This window comes from Mugil cephalus, chromosome 10, assembly GCF_022458985.1.
Source record: "Mugil cephalus isolate CIBA_MC_2020 chromosome 10, CIBA_Mcephalus_1.1, whole genome shotgun sequence".
Classification (NCBI taxonomy): domain Eukaryota; kingdom Metazoa; phylum Chordata; class Actinopteri; order Mugiliformes; family Mugilidae; genus Mugil; species Mugil cephalus.
In genome coordinates, this window is record NC_061779.1 from 542501 (window position 1) to 567113 (window position 24613).

The 24613-nt window shown below is 44.5% G+C and overlaps 1 protein-coding gene across 1 annotated transcript; it reads left to right on the top strand.

Annotated features, from left to right (window-relative positions):
* Positions 1-3950: 3950 nt before the first annotated feature.
* Positions 3951-24003, top strand: LOC125015578 (synaptic vesicle glycoprotein 2B-like). The gene is made up of 15 exons (XM_047597578.1): positions 3951-4092; positions 12129-12533; positions 12968-13194; positions 14110-14290; positions 15262-15413; positions 15900-16033; positions 16952-17041; positions 18406-18519; positions 18599-18687; positions 19332-19407; positions 19992-20080; positions 21697-21830; positions 22334-22534; positions 22909-23068; positions 23185-24003. Exons 2-15 carry the CDS (start codon positions 12301-12303, stop codon positions 23366-23368), a joined length of 2064 nt encoding a protein of 687 aa, XP_047453534.1. The 5' UTR covers positions 3951-4092; positions 12129-12300; the 3' UTR covers positions 23369-24003.
* The last annotated feature ends 610 nt before the right edge of the window (positions 24004-24613 follow it).

The window sequence follows — 24613 nt, forward strand, 5'->3', positions numbered from 1 at the left end:
TCCGGGTCCAGGTCCAGGTCCAGGTCCAGGTCTAGGTCCAGGTCTAGGTCCAGGTCTAGGTCCAGATAGTCAACTCTTATACATATTTTGACTCTATGTTTGAGTCACAGCTTTAAAGAAAACACTGAATCCATTCAGTGATTAAATGATTCTTCCTTTAATTCTGCGTAACATGAATCGTTCTTTTATTGAAACCTTTTATCTGCTGCTTCAGTGTCTGGAGCTCAGCACAAGAATAAAATCAATAATAAACCGAGCTGCTGTGATGTGATCATCACCTAAAGCTTTTATTCTTTTAAACACAGACGCACTCATTCTGGATTTATACGAGTTCATCGTTTCATTATTTACTGGATCTATTCTACTGGTTCTATTGATCTTATTGGTTCCTTGGTTTGTTTGTTTATTTCATGCATGTAGAAAATCTGCAGATGAGTTATCGTCCTGTTCACATAAATAGAGACCTGAACCTGAATCTGAATCTGAAGCTGCAGTAAAATGAGAATCAGAGGCCGGAGCCTGAACACTGAGCAGATGAACTATCCCCCCTCCTCCTCCTCCTCCTGCTCCTCCTCCTCCTCCTCCGCCTGCTCCTCCTCCTCCTCCTCCTCCTCCTGCTCCTCCTCCTCCATACATTATAAATCAGGTGAAACCCAAACAGCCTCTCTCTCCATCTCTCTCTCCACCCTCAGTCTGGTAAAAGCTGCAGCTCCTGAATAAAGTCATGGAGCAAACGTCTGCACCACAGAGACAAACACATTAGATTCAGTTCAAAGAAGAACAAGATTAGATTTAATGAAATGAATAAAATCCTTAAAATGAATAAGAATCAGTTTAATCTGGACTCATGTCTGGTCCTGGTTCTGTCTGGTCCTGGTTCTGTCTAGTCCTGGTCCTGGTTCTGTCTGGTCCTGGTTCTGTCTGGTCCTGGTCCTGGTTCTGGCTGGTCCTGGTTCTGTCTGGTCCTGGTGTGTCACAGATCTATTAGAGACAGAAGTTATTTTCATTGAGGTAATGGGGGTGTTGATGTGTGTTTGTGTGTGTGTGTGTGTGTGTGTGTGTGTGTGTGTGTGGGGGAGGAGGGGGGGGGGGGTAATATTTTAATCAAGCTGCTTTTCATTGATTAGCTTTTTCTTTTTCTTGGAGCACTCAGGCTGCAGAGGGAGCGTCCAGACCGGTCCAACACAGTCCATCTCATTTGTTCCAGTGCCAGATCCAGAAGATCAATGTCAGAAAGAAGAACTGGTCTGGTTTAGTCTGGTTTAGTCTGGTCTGGTCTGGTCTGGTCTGGTTTAGTCTGGCCTGGTCTGGTCTGGTCTGGTCTGGTTTAGTTTAGTCTGGTCTGGCCTGGTTTAGTCTGGTCTGGTCTGGCCTGGTCAGACCTGGTCTGGTCTGGTTTAGTCTGGCCTGGTCTGGTCTGGTCTGGTTTAGTCTGGCCTGGTCTGGTCTGGTTTAGTCTGGCCTGGTCTGGTCTGGTCTGGTCTGGTCTGGTCTGGTCTGGCCTGGCCTGGCCTGGCCTGGCCTGGTCTGGTCTGGTTTAGTCTGGTCTGGTCTGGTCTGGTTTAGTTTAGTCTGGTCTGGCCTGGCCTGGCCTGGCCTGGCCTGGTCTGGTCTGGTTTAGTCTGGTCTGGTCTGGTCAGACCGGGTCTTCTAAAGCGTCTTGTTGCTATCGCCACCATGTGGTCGCTGCAGGTACATTCTGGTGACGTCACATCTATGATTCTCTTCCATTCACTCTGATGAACTGGTCACATGACCCCTGGAAACAGGAAACACCAGAGAAGAAGAGAAGAAGAAAAATGTTTCTCTGGATACGTCTGAAAAACCTCTGACATACAAATGTTTTCATTTACCGAGTCAGGTTCTATAGTGATGGTGTTGTGTTGTTGTATCGTGTGGATCAGTGTGTTGTGTTGTTGTATAGTGTGTTGTGTTGTGTTGTTGTGTTGTTGTGTAGTGTGTTGTGTTGGACTGGCTCAGATTACTCGGTGTAATCCTCCAGATGTCCGTGCTTCTGTCACTTTGTCGTGGGATTAAAGATGTTCCTCGTCGCCTGGACGTGTTTGTTTGTGAACGTTGGATCCTGATGTGGATCATGTTTGTGGAGCTACAGGGTTTAATTTAACACAAATAAAACGTTTTAAACGGCAAAACTATTATTCTACAGAATATAAACTAAGTTAGAAATAAATATAAAGCTACTCGGTGGCTTATTGCACTAGAATTATTGCACTCGTGTTGAATTAAACTAAGAGGTTTAGTCTGTAGGTGTTAAATGTTCATGTGTGTCCATCATGTCCTCAGCTGTTCATCAGTGGACGTTCCTGCAACATTTAAACTACGTGAGACGCCTCTACTGATCCAACATAAAGTATCATCACACTCTGCAGGAAGGAGTTTTCTTTCCAGCTTCAAACAGCACATGAACCAAGCCAAGCATACGTTAGCCGGGGATTCTGCTAGCACTTGGGCTAACGCGGCTAACAGCTGGAGACAAACCAAGACAAACCAAGACAAAGACAAGCTGCCAATGCTGCTGCTAATATGTGTCCACTCCTGCAGCCACTGTTCACTGGGAGACACTGTTCTCAATAAGAAGCGTCAGCTCTCCTCTGGTTGGACAATGTCCACAAGTTAGTTTGTCTCCGTAGCAACAGGGACACATTCATGTGGACACATGGTGGACAAAGAAAGACACTAAAGGTTGTTGAAGGTGTTTGGTTTATTCTCTGTTTGCTCATCAACAATGAAACATCAACAGAGATTTAATCTGATTAATCTGAATGAATCCACATCAACCTGAGATGAATCTGATCAAAGGTTTTAATCGTTTGTCGCTTTAATATAAATGTAACGTTGGTCCTGTTTCAGTGTGAAGCTAAACGCTGGGTCTGATCATTACTTCCGGACTCTTCTCTGCACCTGAGGCCGAACCACAAACACCTGGCCAGGCTTTTGTGTGTCTGCTCATGTGTGTTCATCTCCCAGCTCCAACGCACTAATGAGAACACAACAGCTGCTGCATATGTTGGAGCCGGAGGGCGGAGGACGCGTTCACAGGCCGAGGCTTTAATCCGACCAGGTTAGTGAGAGGAACATCACAGCAAACAAGTGTGTAAATTCACTGCAACTAATAACACAACTAGCACAGTCACACTCATCTGCAACTAATAACACAACTAGCACAGTCACACTCATCTGCAACTAATAACACAACTAGCACAGTAACACTCATCTGCAATAAACAGGAGATGTCTGGACAAAAACCTAATTTATATATAAATAGAGTGAGGTGTTAAAAAGTGTTTTCTTGTTTTTTGTTTGTCACAACTAAACATTAGTCAATGATAACACAGGTGAACACAACATGTAGTTTTTAAGGTTTTTATTATTGAGGGGAAATTAAATCCAAACCTGAACAACTGAATAAAAAGGAAAAAGATATAAAAACTGAATAAATATGTGGGACGTGGACATGGAGGGACGTGGAGGGACATGGAGGGATGTGGAGGGACAGACAGAGGACGGAGCTGCTTGTTCATCGTTGTCGAGAAAACGTCTCATCAAGCTTCTCAGCTCCAACTCAACACATCTGTCACTTCCTCCTCCTCCTCCTCCTCCTCCTCCATCCCTCCCTCTATCCCTCTGTCCTCCTCCCACTGGCCTCCGTCCCCCTCCCACCGTCCTCCCATATGTCTCTTTCCAGCTCCCTCCACGCCCATCCCCACCCCCACCCCCTGCCCTCCCCTCCTGACGTCCACATGGTCTGATCCTGCTGCTCCTGCAGCACTGAGGTGGACCGTACCACTGTGGAGGGGGGGGGGGGGGGGGGGGTGTCAGCAGGGAGGAGTGCTGCAGAGAAAGAGAGCAGGAGGAGGTGGGATGGGGGGAGGGAGGGGGAGGGAGGGGGGAGGAAGGGGGTGGTACTACCCTCCTCCCTGGCTCTAATCCGTCGTCAGTGTGTTGATGCTCTTTGCATCCGTCCTCCACAAACTCCTCGTCCTCCTCGTCCTCCTCTGGTCTTTCTCTGATTTTTCTGGTCTCTGTCTTTCTTCTGGAGGACGTAGTTGTGTCTCATCTCGTCTCGTCCCGGTGAGAGAAGTCGTCTTTTATCTACTTTGAATAGTTTGATGTTTAAATGAATGTGCTAAGTTTTAACTCTTTAATCATATAAAACATAATAATTAATATTTTATAGTTGAAGCTGCTTCTGTTCTGAAACATATGGACTCTGAGCCGCCACTTTATTAGGTACACTAGTCAAAACATGATGGTTCTGGTTCAGCTTTAGATTCTAATGACAGACAGTCCAGTCTGGTCCAATCTGGTCTAGTCTGGTCCAGTCTGGTTTAGTTTGGTCCAGTCTGGTCCAGTCTGGTCCGGTCTCGTCCAGTCTGGTTTAGTCTGGTCTAGTCTGGTCCAAACAAACCAGCAGATTTTGGCTTCAGTAGATGTTTATTTGACTTTAATCCCTGGTCCAGTTCTGTGGTCCAGGTTTTGACTGGTCCTGTCTCTTTTTCATTGGCTGCTGGGACCAGGTCCAGTCTGGTCCAGTCTGGTCCAGGCTGGTCCCCCCACCCTGACTAACAGATGTTTGTCAGACTGGTGCAGACTTTGAGGGAGTCCTCCAGCTCCTCCCGGTCCTCAGACCCTGATCTGGACCAAACCAGAGTTTAGGCTTCATCGTTAAGTTAGCATAAAGGCTACGACGTTAGCATAGAGTCTATAACGTTAGCGTAGAGGCTATGACGTTAGCGTAGACCATAGCATCGTAGCTGAGGTGTACCTAGAGCTGTGATTGGTCCTGCCGGGAGCTGTGTGTCTCCTACTGAAATCTAAATAGTTGTTGATGAAATTGAAGCAGGAAGTAGAAACTTAACCAGCCTGGTAAAAAGACACAGCGCCTCCTAGTGTTTGGTGGAGTTGTTCCAGAGTGAACCAGGTCCCTGTAGAGATGACTCAGACCAGAGTAGACCACGTAGGTAGGGAACTGTAGGACTATAAAAGAACCTTAATGATGATGTTTGTCTGGATTCAGGAACACAGGAGAATAGTGATGTGTCATCCTCTATCCAGACAGAACTGGTCTAGGTTCCAGACCGGCTCAGGGGGCAGACGGACTGGTGGGGTAGACCAGACCATTGCTTGGTCATTTAATGTTATCACATAAACAACACATCACAGGTCTTGAGATCACAAAGGATCCTGTCTCATCCCACGGGCCACATTAGACCCTGGAGTGGGCAACGTTTGGCCCGTGAGCCTCATTAGGCCCTGGGGTGGGCAGCGTTTGGCCCGTAAGCCACATTAGGCCCTGGGGTGGGCAGCGTTTGGCCCGTAAGCCACATTAGGCCCTGGGGTGGGCAGCGTTTGGCCCGTGGGCCACATTAGGCCCTGAGGTGGGCAGCGTTTGGCCCGTAAGCCTCATTAGGCCCTGGGGTGGGCAGCGTTTGGCCCGTGGGCCACATTAGGCCCTGGGGTGGGCAGCGTTTGGCCCGTAAGCCACATTAGGCCCTGGGGTGGGCAGCGTTTGGCCCGTGGGGCAACTTTAGACCCTGAGGTGGGCAACGTTTGGCCCGTAAGCCTCATTAGGCCCTGGGGTGGGCAGCATTTGACCCGTGGGCCACATTAGACCCTGGGGTGGGCAGCGTTTGGCCCGTGGGCCACATTAGGACCTGGGGTGGGCAGCGTTTGGCCCGTAAGCCACATTAGACCCTGGGGTGGGCAGCGTTTGGCCCGCGGGCCACATTAGACCCTGGGGTGGGCAGCGTTTGGCCCACGGGCCGTATGTTTGACACAGGTGGTCTAGACCCATCATCAGGCTCCACAAGTTCAGACTGGATCATAAATAGACATTTTTATACACTGTGGTGGTGGTGACAGGGTTAGTGATGATGACGAGAAGGTTAGTGGTGGTGATGAGAGGGTTAGTGGTGATGATGAGAGGGTTAGTGGTAGTGATGAGAGGGTTAGTGGTGGTGATGAGAGGGTTAGTGATGATGAGAGGGTTAGTGATGATGAGAGGGTTAGTGGTAGTGATGAGAGGGTTAGTGGTGATGATGAGAGGGTTAGTGGTAGTGATGAGAGGGTTAGTGGTGGTGATGAGAGGGTTAGTGATGTAATGAGAGGGTTAGTGGTGGTGATGAGAGGGTTGGTGATGGTAATGAGAGGGTTAGTGGTGGTGATGAGAGGGTTGGTAGTGATGAGAGGGTTAGTGGTGATGATGAGATGGTTAGTGATGATGATGAGAGGGTTAGTGGTTGTGATGATGAGAGGGTTAGTGATGATGAGAGGGTTAGTGATGATGAGAGGGTTAATAGTGATGATGAGGGGGTGAGTGGTAGTGATGAGAGGGTTAGTAGTGATGATGAGAGGGTTAGTGGTGGTGATAATGAGAGGGTTAGTGGTGATGAGAGGGTTAGTGGTGATGATGAGAGGGTTAGTGATGGTGATGAGAGGGTTAGTGGTAATGATGAGGGGGTTAGTGATGATGAGAGGGTTAGTGGTGGTGATGAGAGGGTTAGTGGTGATGATGAGAGGGTTAGTGGTAGTGATGAGAGGGTTAGTGGTGGTGATGAGAGGGTTAGTGATGATGAGAGGGTTAGTGATGATGAGAGGGTTAGTGGTAGTGATGAGAGGGTTAGTGGTGATGATGAGAGGGTTAGTGGTAGTGATGAGAGGGTTAGTGGTGGTGATGAGAGGGTTAGTGATGGTAATGAGAGGGTTAGTGGTGGTGATGAGAGGGTTGGTGATGGTAATGAGAGGGTTAGTGGTGGTGATGAGAGGGTTGGTAGTGATGAGAGGGTTAGTGGTAGTGATGAGAGGGTTAGTGATGATAATGAGAGGATTAGCGATGGTGATGAGAGGGTTAGTGGTAGTGATGAGAGGGTTAGTGATGGTAATGAGAGGGTTAGTGGTGGTGATGAGAGGGTTAGTGGTGATATGAGGGTTAGTGATGGTAATGAGAGGGTTAGTGGTGGTGATGAGAGGATTAGTGGTGATGATGAGAGGGTTAGTGGTGATGATGAGAGGGTTAGTGGTTGTGATGATGAGAGGGTTAGTGATGATGATGAGAGGGTTAGTGATGGTGATGAGAGGGTTAGTGGTAGTGATGATGAGAGGGTTAGTGATGATGAGAGGGTTAATAGTGATGATGAGGGGGTGAGTGGTAGTGATGAGAGGGTTAGTAGTGATGATGAGAGGGTTAGTGGTGGTGATGATGAGAGGGTTAGTGATGATGATGAGAGGGTTAGTGATGGTGATGAGAGGGTTAGTGGTAATGATGAGGGGGTTAGTGATGATGAGAGGGTTAGTGGTAGTGATGAGAGGGTTAGTGGTGGTGATGAGAGGGTTAGTGATGATGAGAGGGTTAGTGGTAGTGATGAGAGGGTTAGTGGTGATGATGAGAGGGTTAGTGGTAGTGATGAGAGGGTTAGTGGTGGTGATGAGAGGGTTAGTGATGGTAATGAGAGGGTTAGTGGTGGTGATGAGAGGGTTGGTGATGGTAATGAGAGGGTTAGTGGTGGTGATGAGAGGGTTGGTAGTGATGAGAGGGTTAGTGGTGATGATGAGAGGGTTAGTGATGATAATGAGAGGATTAGCGATGGTGATGAGAGGGTTAGTGGTAGTGATGAGAGGGTTAGTGATGGTAATGAGAGGGTTAGTGGTGGTGATGAGAGGGTTAGTGGTGATGAGAGGGTTAGTGATGGTAATGAGAGGGTTAGTGGTGGTGATGAGAGGGTTGGTAGTGATGAGAGGGTTAGTGGTGATGATGAGAGGGTTAGTGATGGTAATGAGAGGGTTAGTGGTGGTGATGAGAGGGTTGGTAGTGATGAGAGGGTTAGTGGTGATGATGAGAGGGTTAGTGATGATAATGAGAGGATTAGCGATGGTGATGAGAGGGTTAGTGGTGGTGATGAGAGGGTTAGTGGTGATGAGAGGGTTAGTGATGGTAATGAGAGGGTTAGTGGTGGTGATGAGAGGGTTAGTGGTGATGAGAGGGTTAGTGATGGTAATGAGAGGGTTAGTGGTGGTGATGAGAGGGTTGGTAGTGATGAGAGGGTTAGTGGTGAAAGAAACCACAGGATGTTGTTGATGCTGGAGAACGTGATGCATTATTAATGTCTCCTCCCAGCGTTTGTCTCTCTACTCGCTGCATTTCTAAAGCACCGGCAGTGAAACGTCTCTCATGTCTCTCGTCCTCACGTTCTCATGAGGACATGTTGTGTGGACAAGATGTCTTCCATGTCCAATGTCTTCTGTCCGTCCTCTGAGGGGCGGAGCCTCCTGGTTGTTGTGTTTCCTCTGGTCTCAGGTTACAGGAAGTAGAGAGCTGCTGTTCTCTGTAGAGTTTCATCTGACCTTGAATAGCAGCTAACACGTAGCTTCATGTAGCGCTGGAGGGTCTACAACAGCACCCTCTCTAGCCACTTCATTAGGTACCAAATACTCTAAATACTGTGCAGAAAGGTGGCGATTCAGCTCGATGAGATTTTTTATCATTTTGCATGTAAGATAAATAATGAAGATACAAGCTCTTAAGAAATAACCACAAACAACTTGCTTTAAATAGAAGAAACTAAGGCGTTTAACTAGTTTTTAAACCAGGAATAGTTAAAAATATGTGTCCGTATTATCATATTCATGTTAGACTTTCTCCGCCCAGTTTAGCATGGTTGCTAACGCTGTCTCAACTCCATCTCTTGTACTGCTACACTCTGTTATCTCTGAAGCCACTGTTCTCACATATCTTCTAGATATAGCACTGATGCTAAGTACAGGTCATAAGCTCCACCCCTCCACTAAAATACAAGGGCGGAGCATTGTGAGTCTGGAGGAAGTGTGAAATGGGCCTCGATATCATGGCTCCACCCTCGATCAGATTCTGGCTCCAAACTCACAAGATGGTGCCACCTGTAGCGTCAGTTTGGATAAATGAGAGGAAGTGGAGACGTGGCGTCCATATTTATATACGGTCTATGGAGGAGACGTGTTTAGTCCATATTTATATACGGTCTATGGAGGAGACGTGTTTAGTCCATATTTATATACGGTCTATGGAGGAGACGTGTTTAGTCCATATTTATATACGGTCTATGGAGGAGACGTGTTTAGTCCATATTTATATACGGTCTATGGAGGAGACGTGTTTAGTCCATATTTATATACGGTCTATGGAGGAGACATAGTTAAAGGATGAGGTAGTTGAGTCACATTTTAAAACGTATTTATTTAACCCACTATTTATTTCTGAATGTGTCAGCGAACACGTCACAACTCGTGAACAACCTGAGATTTTATGACAGAAAAAATCTGAAATGAGTTAAAATCACAATAAATGTAAAAGTAGACGACACCTCTCAGTCTTATCTAATTTCTTATCTTTGCTTTTGTGAATTTTATTATCATACAGACTAATCTTTTGGAGGTTTAAACATGAATCAAATAATCTGGCGTTCTGAGGTAAAAACTAAAAAAGTATTTGATCATTTAACTGAATAATTTCTTTGAGACCTGACGCTGATAAACGAGTGCCCATAAGGATAAATCACTGAGCATTAATTAATGGTGATATGTTTGGAGCTGACTCAGTTTTCTGGATCTGTATTTTTATGACGAAGCAGAAGAGTTTTCTTGCTCGGTGGACGCCTCCATGCTGGCGTTGGCTCTGCTGACTCTGCTCTCAGATTAATTATCAGCGTCAGTGGGAGAGAGTCTGTCAGTAGCAGCAGATAAAACTGGATCAATCATGAGATGGAAACGAGCAGCGAGGCTCAGAACAACTCACTCTGGCTGGATTTTAATTTCCTGCCGGCTAAGCAGCTCCAGTCAAGAGTTTTTCCAGAGACGCTCTTTCTAGTGTTGTATTTCTTTTATTTCTAGCATTCTGTTCTTGAGAGAGAGAAACAAGAAATAAAACACAAGAAAAGAGGATTAAACCGACAGAGAAGCAGAAATCATTTTATCGTAATCCTCTCAGCCCTGTTTGGTTTAGTCACTTTTAAAAAGATGTTTGTCACTTAGTTGTCGTTCTGCTCAGTGACTTTCATCAAACATCCTCCCAACAGGGATGAGTCCTGATACTGGAAGTGAACCAACACGTCTGAGACCAAACGTTTGTGTAAAGTTTGTCTGGTCTTCAGCTCTAAAATGCAACAAGGAGGAAACACCTGTAATTAGATCCAACATCTGACCACACATAGCATTAGCATTAGCATTAGCATAGCATTTTATTAAAAGACCAGAAATATAGCGTCTCTGATGAGACGGACCCCACGACTCTGGTTCATTATTATTACTATTATATCAGTTCATTTATTTCTGAGTCTTAGTTGTATTTATATTATTTAAATTAACATTCTGTTCAACTACCACATCACAAAATGCCTTAAAAAGAAAAAGGAAACGTTTTTGGAGAAAGTTTCTATGTTTTCATTCTTTAAGAACCGGCTCATTTTCTAAAGAACCGATTTGACACCAGTACCAGATAAAACCTGAACCAGAACCAGACCTGACACTGACTCCAGAGATGATCCGGACTGTCAGAGTTAACCAGGGCGGGTCATCATGAGCTAAACAAACCTTCACACAACAAAGTGAAGCTATAAATCCTCCGGCCATCATCTGACCACTAATGGTGATCAGCTGTTAGCTTAATGGACGACTGTGTACTCTCATCAAGAGCCTCAGAGGAGAGAACAAGAACCCACAGAACCAGACAAATATAATATTTCTGTTGTTCTCTGTTGAGAGTGGATGTGTGGATGTGACTGTAAAGTGCTTTGATACCAATAGGTAGAAATGAGCTGTGTATAAAAACAAGACTGAAGTAGAAAACTGCTGCTGCTTCATCATCGTGATGTTCATGTTTGTTGAGGAGAATCTTTTCAGCGTGAAACTGTTGGAGTGTGACCTCAGTGTTTAATGGAACCAGAGCTGTGATTGGTCCTCGTTAGTGTTTAATGGAACCAGAGCTGTGATTGGTCCTCGTTAGTGTTTAAATGTAACCAGAGCTGTGAATGGTCCTTATAAGTGTTTAAATGTGACCAGAGCTGTGATTGGTCCTCGTTAGTGTTTAATGGAACCAGAGCTGTGATTGGTCCTTGTTAGTGTTTAAATGTAACCAGAGCTGTGATTGGTCCTCGTTAGTGTTTAAATGGAACCAGAGCTGTGATTGGTCCTCGTTAGTGTTTAATGGAACCAGAGCTGTGATTGGTCCTCGTTAGTGTTTAATGGAACCAGGGCTGTGATTGGTCCTCGTTAGTGTTTAATGGAACCAGAGCTGTGATTGGTCCTCGTTAGTGTTTAAATGTAACCAGAGCTGTGATTGGTCCTCGTTAGTGTTTAATGGAACCAGAGCTGTGATTGGTCCTCGTTAGTGTTTAAATGTAACCAGAGCTGTGATTGGTCCTCGTTAGTGTTTAATGGAACCAGAGCTGTGATTGGTCCTCGTTAGTGTTTAATGGAACCAGAGTTGTGATTGGTCCTCGTTAGTGTTTAAATGTAACCAGAGCTGTGATTGGTCCTCGTTAGTGTTTAATGGAACCAGAGCTGTGATTGGTCCTTGTTAGTGTTTAAATGTAACCAGAGCTGTGATTGGTCCTTGTTAGTGTTTAAATGGAACCAGAGCTGTGATTGGTCCTCGTTAGTGTTTAATAGAACCAGAGCTGTGATTGGTCCTCGTTAGTGTTTAAATGTAACCAGAGCTGTGATTGGTCCTCGTTAGTGTTTAAATATAACCAGAGCTGTGATTGGTCCTCGTTTGTGTTTAAATGGAACCAGAGCTGTGATTGGTCCTCGTTAGTGTTTGGGTGGAGTAGTTACAGAGCGAGTCAGACTGTTGTGGTACAAGTAGAAATGAATCGTACCGGGGTAGTCCTTGGTTCCATACAAAGACTATGATGTCTAGGTCCCAGAGGACTAAAAGAACCTTTAGATGAGTGAAGTTTTTCCGAGAGGAACAGGGAAGCAATTTAAAATGTGATGAAATGATTACATATGGTTCCTGGACCCACGACCCACTGAAACGTTGAAGCACAACTGTCCATTAGCAGAGCCTCTGGAAATGAGTTTTATATTTCACTGTTTAACGTTTGCATTAACAACATTATTATTGTTTCTGTTTTCAGGAGTGAAGATGATGTGACGGACTCTGGAGCATGATTCTACGAGCCTCATGTTCACACAGTAAATACGTCACTAATGACTCTGACCGGATAATTTCACTCACTGTCACACAGAGTTAACCAGACAAAACCTTCTAGTGTACTGCAATACTAGCCTTTAGCCTCGTTAGCCAAGATGGCTGACCACTACCAGAACAACATCTACCACCACCAAGAAGTGGGTGACAGCTACGGGACGTATGGAGAGGGCCATGAGGAATACGGATACCAGGCGGACTACCCTCCCCAGGAAGAGGACGCTGCAAGTGATGTGACCGAAGGACACGATGAAGAGGATCAGATGTACGAAGGAGAATATCAAGGCATCCCACATCCGGACGAGGTGAAGGCTGCTCCGAGAGATGCACGGTGAGACATCAGAAGGTCAATTCAGTCTCAGATTAATCTCAGTTCCTGTGGATTCATTCAGATTAATCAGATTAAAAGAAGTCGTACACATCGTCTGAGAGATGTGGAGTTGAATTAGTTATAGTAGAGGCTACGACTAGCTTATTTAGGCTAACATTAGCTTTTTTATCCCAATTAAAGGCTAAATTTTGGGAGGTAGTTTTTGGCTAAAACAGTGGACTAGCATAGCAGCTAATGTTATCTTCTTTATGCTAATTAAAGGCTAACGTTATCTTGTTGATGCTAATGTCAGATTGTTTATGCTAATTAAACAGTAATGTTATCTTGTTTAGGCTAACATAGCAGCTAATGTTATATTGTTTAGGCTAATGTCAATTTGTTTGTGCTACCATAGCTGCTGGTATTAGCTTGCTAATAACTGTCTGTTTTTTCAGGGCTAAAGCTCGAGCCACCGGTAGCGCCGTCTCGGAGCTGGAGGAGTTATCGGAGCAGTACGAGGACATCATGCAGGACTGTGGACACGGGAAGTTCCAGTGGACGCTGTTCATGGTTCTGGGTTTGGCTCTAATGGCCGACGGCGTCGAATGTTTCGTGGTCGCATTCGTTTTGCCGTCAGCGGAGAAAGATCTTTGTCTGTCCAACGCAGAGAAAGGAACTCTGGGTAAGAGTTTGTCTCATTGTCTCGTGTCTCATTGTGTCTCTGTGTCTCTGTGTCTCTGTATCTTTGTGTCTTTGTATCTTTGTGTGTCTGTGACCTTGGCGTCCAGTGTCTTCCAGGGACTCGTATATATTTGAGTCTCCTGGTGCGTGGACCATCTGCTCTACGTCCGGTTTCTGGCAGCGCCGCTCGTTTTAGGACGAGCTGAAACGTTCATGAGACGTCCTGAAACAACAAGAGAACAACAAGAGTCCTGACTTTTTATCTTTAGTTTGTGTCTTTGTTGTTCTACATTGTCTGTGTCCAAATACAAATACCGATACCAATACCGATACTTTTCACTTTGAAAACAGCTGTTTTCATCGGGATGCATCATCAATATCCAAATTTGAATTAAAGTTAGAAAAAAAAAGAAAGAAAAAATTTTCAACAATACAACAAACATAACAAGCAATAAAACAAACTCAAAAAATGTAACAAGATCAAAAAATAGCATCATAAATAATAATAACAATAATTAATAATAAAACTAAATGCAGTGTTTGTGAATTCACACCGACCGGGGGGAGACGAGTTTTCTGAACCTCACTAAGAAAAGCTGAAACTTAAGCATAAGTATCGATCCAATACCGATACCAACGTGGTAACGATACTATCGATACTTTGGGTTGATCCGCCCATCACTGCTTCCAGGAGTTTATATCTTCACCACTAGATGGCGCTGACCCCCACATTGAGGACCTTCACTGATCTAAAAGGAGTGATTTTAGTCAAGTAGAAAGAATATTTAGTGTTTCCTGAGACACGTCTAAACTTGTGGTGCGTCCCCTGGTGGTCGCTGGTGGTATTACACTGAACACTTTCTTGGTTTAAAGTGTAGTGAACCCTTTATCTCCTTGTGTCTGTGTGTGACTGCAGGTCTGGTGGTCTTCCTGAGCATGATGGTGGGGGCCTTCCTGTGGGGGGGTCTGGCTGATAAAGTGGGCCGGCGTCGCTGTCTGGTCGTGGCCTTGGCTATAAACTGCGTCTTTGCCTTCCTGTCCTCATTCGCTCAGAGCTACGGCTTCTTCCTCTTCTTCAGGCTGCTGTCGGGCATCGGGTAAAAAATCAAGCTTCTGTCTTTACATGGACCTAATGTAACCTCTGACCTCTGACCTCTGACCCCAGCATCTCCACTAAGACCCCAGGTTTAAATGCTCATAACGTTTTAGTGATGAATCCAACCACCTGATCAACAGCCGTTACCATGGAGACCAGATCAGATGATGTGACATGAGTTTGCATCGGGACATGTTCACTCCTCCTCCATCTCCCCCTCCTCCTCCATCTCCCCCTCCTCCATCTCCTCCTCCTTGATCTCCTCCTCCTCCATCTCCCCCTCCTCCATCTCCTCCTCCTCCATCTCCTCCTCCTCCATCTCCTCCTCCTCCATGTCCTCCTCCATCTCCTCCTCCTCCATCTCCTCCTTCCTCTCCTCCTCCTCCATCTCCTCCTCCTCCTCCATCTCCTCCTCCTCCATCTCCTCCTCCTCCATGTCCTCCTCCATCTCCTCCTCCTCCATGTCCTCCTCCATGTCCTCCTCCATCTCCTCCTCCTCCATGTCCTCCTCCATGTCCTCCTCCTCCATCTCCCCCTCCTCCATCTCCTCCTCCTCCATCTCCTTCTGCTCCATCTCCTCCTCCAGTCTTGAATGTCTGGAGTCTTAGGAGATGACCCAGATCTCTCCATCGTCTCTCTTTTCAAACGAGTTCACGACTGGTTTAATTGACTTATAAATTATTATCTTTATTTATCTGTTTATTCTGTGAATAGTTTCATGTTGATCAGGTTTCCTGTTTTCTTGGTTCCAGTCTCTTTTCCTTCAGCTGCTGTTTGCCTTTAAAGCATCTTTTAATTCTTCTGCATATAAATAAATAAGTATATTTATATATGTAGCTGTGCAGAGGTGCAGTTTTGTAGCAGTGACACATCAGAGCTGGTCTCAGAATAACCGTGTTCCTCAGGGACCCAGGAACCAGGTCGCTGAGCTCAGAGTGAGACTCTTCATGTTGTATTATTTCTTTCTTTCAGCATCGGAGGCAGCGTTCCCATCGTCTACTCGTACTTCTCCGAGTTCCTCCAGATGGATAAGAGAGGAGAGCACCTGTCCTGGTTGTGCATGTTCTGGATGATCGGAGGGATCTACGCCTCCTTCACGGCCTGGGGCATCATCCCCACATACGGTGGGATACATGTGTCTATGTCTACATGAGAGGACGCTTCATTCAGACCAGTTTGATCTCAAGGCACCGGACCAGTAACACAACACAATAAAAAGGAACAACAACTTTAGACCTTTTCCATTTCCTGTAGAGCAAAGACGAGATAAATTAGGACAAGGTTTACATGTAATCTACTGTGCTTTAAAAAGTAATGAAATGTCTTAATGATAATCAGTTTAATCTGGACTCATGTCTGGTCCTGGTTCTGTCTGATCCTGGTCTGTCTGATCCTGGTCTGTCTGGTCCTGGTCCTGGTCTGTCTGGTCCTGGTCTGTCTGATCCTGGTCTGTCTGGTCCTGGTCTGTCTGGTCCTGGTCTGCCTGATCCTGGTTCTGTCTGGTCCTGGTTCTGTCTGGTCCTGGTCTGTCTGGTCCTGGTCCTGGTTCTGTCTGGTCCCTTAGACCCTGTGTTGGGCCGTATGTGCTGACTCCTGTGTTTTATTGTCAGGCTGGGGCTTCAGTATGGGCTCAGAGTTCCAGTTCCACAGCTGGAGGGTGTTCGTCCTGGTGGCTGCTCTCCCGGCCGTCACCTCTCTGGTGGGACTCACCTTCATGCCCGAGAGCCCCCGCTTCCTCCTGGAGGTGAGACTCAGACTCTGGTCTAACGGGTTCCTCGCTCTGACCAATCAGTGGCCAGGGACAGTCCACATACCTGGAGGTAATAGAGGGTGGGCGTTGACATACTGCTGCCTGGGGCCACGCCCCATGAGGCCACGCCCCCTGACTGTCAAAAACAGTGAAATGTATCAGTAAATACAGAGAGACCGAGGAAAATGTGGATCATCAGATCAACGTAACTGGACTCAACAATGATTCATATGAACTAGTGTGGATTTGGCCTCAGTTTCAGTTCGTTTCCTGATAAATGTAGCTGAATAAAAGATGCTAACGCTAAGAGCTTCACTGAGTAGTAACGTTAGCCGTACAATGCTGTAGCGTTAAAAGGACGACGAGGAGAGATCACAAATATTCACTTTATTGTTGAACTGAAATAGTTACTGTCGTTACTGTGTAACTATGACACAACAACAACATCCACAGACTGATCTGACTGAGAACTCAGAACTGAAGAAGGAACTTAAGGTACGACTTCATCTACAAATACAGCAGGAATTGATATCACCTGACACTAAATGAACCACAACACCTGGATTCCAGTTGTTTCTTCTAATGCAGCGAAACATTTACTGAGAAATCTGTAAAATATAAAATATATCTCTGACTGCTTTAAAAACAGCTCTTCACCTTTTTAAATGAATTTTACAGTTTAGACGCTATTAAAGCTATGGTTTAAGCTAATGCTGCTAATCTCAGTGGCCGTAACCATGGAGACGTCACTGGCTGTGACATCTCGTTCGTACCCTCTGTATCTCCAGGTCCGACTCAGAAACCCGTGAAGTGTTTAAGTGAATCTGCTGTAAATCCTTTGTGTCTTTAAAGCTGTTTTCTAGTTGTTGTCGAGTGAACGTTGACTGTGAACGTGTTGTTGTGTGAGAGCAGAACGCCAAACACGACGAGGCCTGGATGATCCTGAAACAGGTCCACGACACCAACTGGAGGGCCAAGGGTCAACCCGAGAAGGTCTTCACCGTGAGTACAGGACCTCTTCTAACAGGGGCCACGACGACACCGTGACATCCACCATTCATGTCTTCATCTGCTGTAAATACTACAGGTCCTAATATACAGTTATTATCCATCGCCCTCTGAAATATTATATAAAAATATACAAAAATAACAACAATATAAAGAGACTTTGTCTGTACAGAGAAGTGGGAACTAAAAGAGCAAGTAGCGAATAAATATACATATACAGTGAGATATATGTGTGGAAAATAGATCCATTTTATTTATTCATTTTTTAAATTAGGAACAGAGTAGATTAATGAAAATTATATATAACACATTTTCATAATAAATAAATAAAAATTCATAGAAGAACATGCAGAAAATTCCCCGAGAGGAACCAAATATGGACCCGACAATAAATACACAAACTATTTTAGTGGCACAAACAAATATTGAAGTTTTTATGAAGTTCATCCTAAACCTGAACATGGAGGTTTATGTTTAATGATATAGAGTCTTAGCAACTTTATTTGATTTAGTTTTGACTGTTTTAACTTGTTTAATTAAATAAATAAATGAAACACAAAGGAAACGAGAAGTGAGTCCAGTTTAAGTCGTTGCTCAGAGTTAAAGAGTTTTTCGCTTCTGATGTGGCTCCTGGTTTTTCATCCTCCGTCCTGGTTCAAGGTGAAATGGAGCCAGAGAAGCTGTTTCCTTCTTCCAGAACAAATGTTTGTTCTCAGCTCCACGTTTGAATTTATTTAATGTAAAATCTATAACAGAGACGGAGGGATCCATATTTCTTAAAGCTGTAAATTACTGAACTCTCTGAGTGCATTTAGTTAATTCATGGAACATTTTACCACTTTGAGAATTAAAGCTGTGCAGCATCGTTAAAGGACGGGCTCTAAAACACTCAGCTAATTAAACTAATTAAAGACTGAGTGACTAAAAACTGGTGCAGATTTGATTTGATTCGGTTTGATTGAAGATAGAAAACAGTAGAAACGGTTGGTTGTTGAGAAGGAAGCTAAGAAAGACTGAAACACGTCCGTATGAAGGAATACAGAGAAATGTAACGTAAAGAAATGAAACCACAAATAAGACGGAAAGAAATATATAAAGGCACAAATCACTGTCTACAAATTTAGAGGGAATAAAATGAACGAAGAACATGGTGAGAAAAATCAGGACGAACAAATAAAATGGAAAAATTCATTATTTATAAGAATATGAATGAAATAATAAAGGTGCTCTGTGTTTTATGGTGTATTTGTTAACATATAAGATAAATAAAAGTCTTTAGTACGTCAATTAACATTTGAATGTGATGACGGATTAGATGTATTTATTTAGTCTGAGTCTGATCTGTTTTTATTCTCCAGGTGACTCACATCAAGACTCCAAAGACGGCCGAGGACGAGTTCATCGAGATCCAGAGCTCCACGGGGACGCCGGTGCAGCGCTGGGCCGTCAGGTCCCTGACGCTCTGTAAACTGGTACGAGGCCTGGACTCAGACTCAGACGTCTGGTCGGGTTCTGGTCTGGTTCTGATCTGGTTCTGGGTGTTTGCTCCAGGTCCTGAGGAACGTGGCGTCCCTCCTGTCCCCTGAGCTGAGGCTGGCGACGCTCTTCATGGCCGTCATCTGGTTCTGCATGGCCTTCAGGTCGGTCCGCGCCACAAACACACAGGACGATTCACTCCACATCAGCACATCAGTAGTTTATCAGTAGTTTGAATATGAAACGCTAAATAAATGTAGTTTACATAAGAAAGTCAACATCACACAAACATTCAACCAATCAGTACCGAGCATCAGCCGACCTGATTATGATAGAGACGGGTCCATTACTTCTCCCTGGTCACATGGAAGTTTTCAGAGGCTGAAATTTGGACACCTGTCAATCTAAGCCCCGTACACAGTGGCCCCGCCCCTATCTCTGCTGAACCAATCACAAGGCTGCATATTACACACTGACTCTGCCATCTTCTTCTGGATCGTATAATGAGCTCAATGGTAGAATGTGATGACGTCCAGGAGAAATAAAATGTCCAAAGGTTGAATTGTGTGAACGTTGCCTCCTGTAGTGAATCAGTAGCATTTTGGAGCCAGATTCACTTTAAGAGGTAAAAACCCAACGTGGAGGAACTTTGGGTTCTTTGGTTTGATCCTTTGAGTGGACCTGGTTCTGTTTCACTAGAACCTTTGGAGAACATGTGAGCTCTGTGGTGTTTCTAGAACCTCTGGGGTTCTGATGGTTCTGGTTTATTGTTTATTGTTTAACATGTTTATTTGTCATGTCGTCATAGTTACTACGGTCTCTCCGTGTGGTTTCCTGACATGATCAAATACCTGCAGTACCAGGACTACGAGGCCAGGGTCAAGGTAAAACCTCTTTGTTTTTATTCATGAGAACATGAGACAGGAACAGATGAGGACGCGCTGCTCACCAGAGTATCAGCTGGTTAATTATGATCAGGTTTAATTAACCCGCTCTGATTGGTCCGTGTGTCTCAGCTCGTCCTCTGCGATGTTAAATTAAAGCTCAGTCTTTCATCTAGAGTCGTTTCTAAAGTTCCTCGTGTTTCTTGTTCTCTCAGGTCTCAGCTGCACAGTGTTCATTTATAAAAATACTTTATTTTATTTATACATACACTGATAATAAAGATGTCTGTATTTTCCAATTATATTTATACAAACAATAAAAGAGTTTAGTTAGAATGTAAAGAATAAGAAAACAATAAAAGTATCACAAATATCTCAAAAGCAAAATATATATGATTTTTTTAAATCTTTAAATTAGGAAGTGAAATGAGTTAATGTTATTTCTATGAACTGTCAACATTTTAACCCTAATAATGTAACTAACTCCTTTTTATTATAACTAACATAAAACACCTTTTAGCATGTTAGCGTGTTAGCACCTGTTCTATTAAACCCATGTTCCTCGTTGCTCCGCCTCTTTTCAGGTGTTCCATAGAGAACGAGTGGAGAACTTCCATTTCAACTTTTCTCTGGAGAACCAGATCCACAAGGAGGGCGAATACATCCGGGACAAGTGAGTGAGACGGGTTCAGGTTTACGGCCCCGTTCATTCAGTCATTTCATTCTCAGTCATGTTGCTAACAGAAGCTAGCATGCTGTCCTCTGCTCATTTGCATGTGAGGGGGCGGAGCTCCAGTGAAGACCATAAACCTGAGGCTTATGAGGCTTCACAGCTTTAATTTATGAACAGACCAGTTTTATGTTGAATACATCCAGAGGTTTACAGCTGGAGGAGGAGGAAGAGACACACTCCCTCGTTTAGAGTCATTCACAACCAGAGCTCTGGCTCTGAATGAACCTGGAAAAAAAATGTTATTGGGTTTTTATTTAAAAAAAATTTAAAAAAAGGAACATTTCTTTTCTTCTGTAGTTTAAGCCTCCACAGGGCTCTCATTAAAATACCTGGAAATTCTAAATTTCAGCCCTAGAGTTTTACTGCAGGACAGAAGAAGACTGATCTACTCTAGTGAGTCCAGATGAATGAATTTCCCATATCTGGTCCTGGTCCTGGTTCTGGTTCTTGTCCTGGTCCAGGTCCTGGTTCTGGTTCTGGTTCTGGTTCTGGTTCCTGGTCCGTCAGTGAGACGGAGTGTGTCTTCAGCCCTGCAGGAGGTTTCTCTGCTGTCGATTATTGAACTTCTATGATCTTCAGAGTAAAACCGACAGAATAAGCTGAACTGCGTTGTCGTGGATATGATGCATCGTCATGGAGATGATGCATTGTCACGTAGATGATGCGGCTATTTTGGATCCAGCCCATTCTGTCAGTTCTGGTTCTGTGCTGAATAGAAGAGTCCATGTTTTCTTTAGGCCTCTCTCAATCTGCCTTCACGTCCTTCACTTGTGTTCCTTTGGGTTCAGCATCTAGACGACTCAGTGTCCCAGAATGCATTGAGCTAGCGTCAAGCTAGGAGGCTAATGTGTCTCTTCAAGTTTTGGTTTGTCTTCAAATGAGAGTGACTGGAGCTCAGTTTGCCTCCATCATCAGAGCAGTAATGATGTTTGCAGTATTTCGGGATCAGATTGATATTTAAAGATGATATTTGGAGCCAAACAAACTGAATGAGTCAATAACTGTGAATGTTTCTGAGCATGTGCAGGATTAAAAGGTTTCCTGGTTCATGTTTTCAGTCGGTGTCGTTTGGTTTATTGGATTTGTAAAGTTGCAGATTTTTAAATAATCAGGCGTTCAGACTAGTTCCTGCTCCAGGATTTAGAGTTTCAATCATTTAGTCTCAGAGAAGTTGCTTCAGGTTTGTTTAGGTCGACAACTTTCTACCATAAAATGCGTTGACTGAATTTAAAACAGTTACACAAACTGAGTTGCAGCATTGAGTCCTTTAAGGTCCACATATCCTCAGGCTAATGAGATAACAGGCTAATGAGCTAACAGGCTAACATGAGCTTTTAGGGGAGGCCGTTACATTTTCTGTGCAGACTAATACCTGATAGATGTCTCTGGTTGGACGTGTTTTCTTTGGATCATAATGAACCACAGATGTTTCCAGACTCTGGTTACAACAGGACCGAGTTTAGGTTTAGGAGTCCAAACTCCCAAGAACACAAGTGGGACAGTGCACTGAGAAAGGCCCTGTGTCTGTTGGTTTGTGTCCCATCCCATCCTCATAGGTTCATCAGTATAGAGATGAAGTCAGTGAAGTTTGAGGACTCTCTGTTTGAAGACTGTCACTTTGAGGACATCAGGTCCACAGACACAGTGTTTGAGAACTGCACCATCGTCTCCACTGTCTTCTACAACACAGGTGGGTTCAGGTAGAGCCGGTTCAAGAAGGTACGAGGTCACAATCCAACGTTTCACAGGTTCAATGTCAACCAGGTCCATCTCGTTAGGTCTCCACATGGACCGACCTGGGACCTGGTTTCCACCGGTTAACTCAATAAATCAAGATTTATTTCAAAGCTGAACCTCTATTAATTAAGTATGATAGATAGATGGATAGATAGATAGATAGATAGATAGATAGATAGATAGATAGATAGATAGATAGATAGATAGATAGATAGATAGATAGATAGATAGATAGATAGATAGATAGATAGATAGAGTTTTGATATTTCTGACCGAGCATCTTCAGGTTTTCTAACTTCTCTTCATTAACATAGAACACTGCATCATCTGCATAGAGACGTCTAAAGAACAGTACAGGACCTGGGGTCCATTTCACAAAGCAGGTTCAGCAAACTCTGAGTCTAACCCTAACCTCTGAGTTGATCTACTCCTCCTCCTCATCTTACCACCCTGCAGACCTATGGGAGGAGAAGTTCATCGACTGTAGGATGGAGAACACCTCCTTCCTAAACAACAAACATGGCTGCCACTTGGACACCGAGGAGGACAACGACGTCCTCATCTACCTGGTCAGCTTCCTGGGCAGCCTGGCCGTCCTCCCAGGAAACATCATCTCAGCCCTGTTCATGGAGAAGTTCGGCCGAGTCAAGATCATAGGTGACTCCACCCAGGGCTCTTATCATCATCATCATCATCATCATCATCATCATCATCATAAAGCCAAAACACTACCAGGAAGATGACAAGAAATCTACTAATCCAAAGTTACTTTGGTGTTTGTAATATACATACATACATACATATAATTACAAAATTATTATATATATTACATTATATTTTGCTCAGTAACATATATAATGGTCTCAATAATAATAATAACTGTAGTACATGGGTCTCCAGTGTTCTTCGTTCCTAGGAGATGTGGTTAGATGCCAGTAACAGTTCATATCAGATACGAGGAGGTCATGTGGTGGCGTCGATGCTGTGATTCTTCTGTGACATTTAAATTTCCTCTGGCTCCGGTTCCTCAGGTGGATCCATGCTCATTTCAGCCGGCTGCACCTTGTTCCTGTTCCTGAGCTTCAGTGAATCAGCCATCATCGTCCTGCAGTGTTTGTTCTGTGGCGTCAGCGCCGCAGCCTGGAACGGCATCGAGGTGGTTACCGTGGAGCTGTACCCCACCTCCAAGAGGTAGTGGACTCTTCCTCTTCCTCTTCTTCTTCTTTTTCTTCTTCCTCTACTTCTTCCTCTTCCTGTCATTCCTCTTCAAAATAAAAGCCCAGCTCTGTTTCTCCCCTCCTCCCCAGGGCGACTGCGTTCGGTGTCCTCAATGCTCTCTGTAAACTCGCCGCCGTCCTGGGCAGCTCCACCTTCTCCGGCTTCGTGGGCGTCTCCAAGGCCGTCCCCGTCCTGTGGTCCTCGGCCGCGCTGGTGGGAGGCGGCCTGGTGGCGCTGAAACTGCCTGACACGAGGCAGAAGATCCTCCAGTGAGGTGCCTGAGGATGGGGGGGGAGTGGTGGGGGGTGGAAACATGTCTGCTTCAGTGTGGAAGCTGTTTGACTCTGACTTCACTCCAAGAAAGAAGAGAAAAAGTCACAGCTGTTAAATGTTGAGAGTCAAGAGCTCGTTTCTTCATGTGAACCGTTTGTTTCATAAGATGTGGGGGAGGGGGTGATGATGGTGATGGTTTTATTTCCGGTTCCTCTTCATGCGACGCATGAGAAGGAAAAATGTGCAAAACTTTTCTGCAATTTCAACAGTTAACACATGAAACAGAGAAAGAACAAATATTTACCTTGAAGAGACTGAAGTCAGAGTGAATCCATGTTGAAGATGAATTAATGAGCCAATTAATGAACGAATTAATGAACTAATTAATGAACTAATTAACGACTGTTTCTGCTCTTCAGGTTTGAAATGAAACTAACACTTTGTGTCTTTGTCCTGCATGAAAACTCACCTGGAAACAACCTGAGTCACTTATTTTCACCTTCGCCTCAAACTCTGGACGGATTTATGCTCCTGTGTCACTGGTCCTCCTCATCCTCCTTATCCTCCTCCTCCTCTTCCTCCTCCTCTTCCTCCTCATCATCCTCCTCCTCTTCCTCCTCATCATCCTCCTCATCCTCCTCTTCCTCCTCATCATCCTCCTCATCCTCCTCTTCCTCCTCCTCCTCTTCCTCATCATCCTCCTCATCCTCATCCTCCTCCTCATCCTCATCCTCCTCTTCCTCCTCCTCTTCATCCTCATCCTCCTCATCATCCTTCTTCTCATCTCCTTTCATTTATTTTGAGCTTCTCTTGATAATTGTTAGAATTAAATGAGGATCATAGACACAGACTCTATTTTATCATCTTTGACTGAAAAACCACAGGAACTCATTTATTTTGCCATGAGGCAAAAAGAAAAAGTTACAAATACAATAAAATACAAAATATATTAGTGTTACAGTTAGTAAACGGATCTAAATGTTTGATGTGTTAAACATTCACAGGGTCATTCACTCATTCATTCACTCATTCATGCCTCTACCTCGTATCTTGCTGGACTGAGGCTCAGATCAGAGAACATGTCTGAGAGACACAGAAGCTTAAAACTGGATTTATTCTGAGCCTTTAATGAATGAACAGAATCAAACTAACGTCCTTCTAGCGCCACCTACTGGAGCAGAGGAACAATCATCCACAGAACGAATGAAAGTGTTGGTGTGTGAGGAGCAGAGAGGAGAGAAGCTC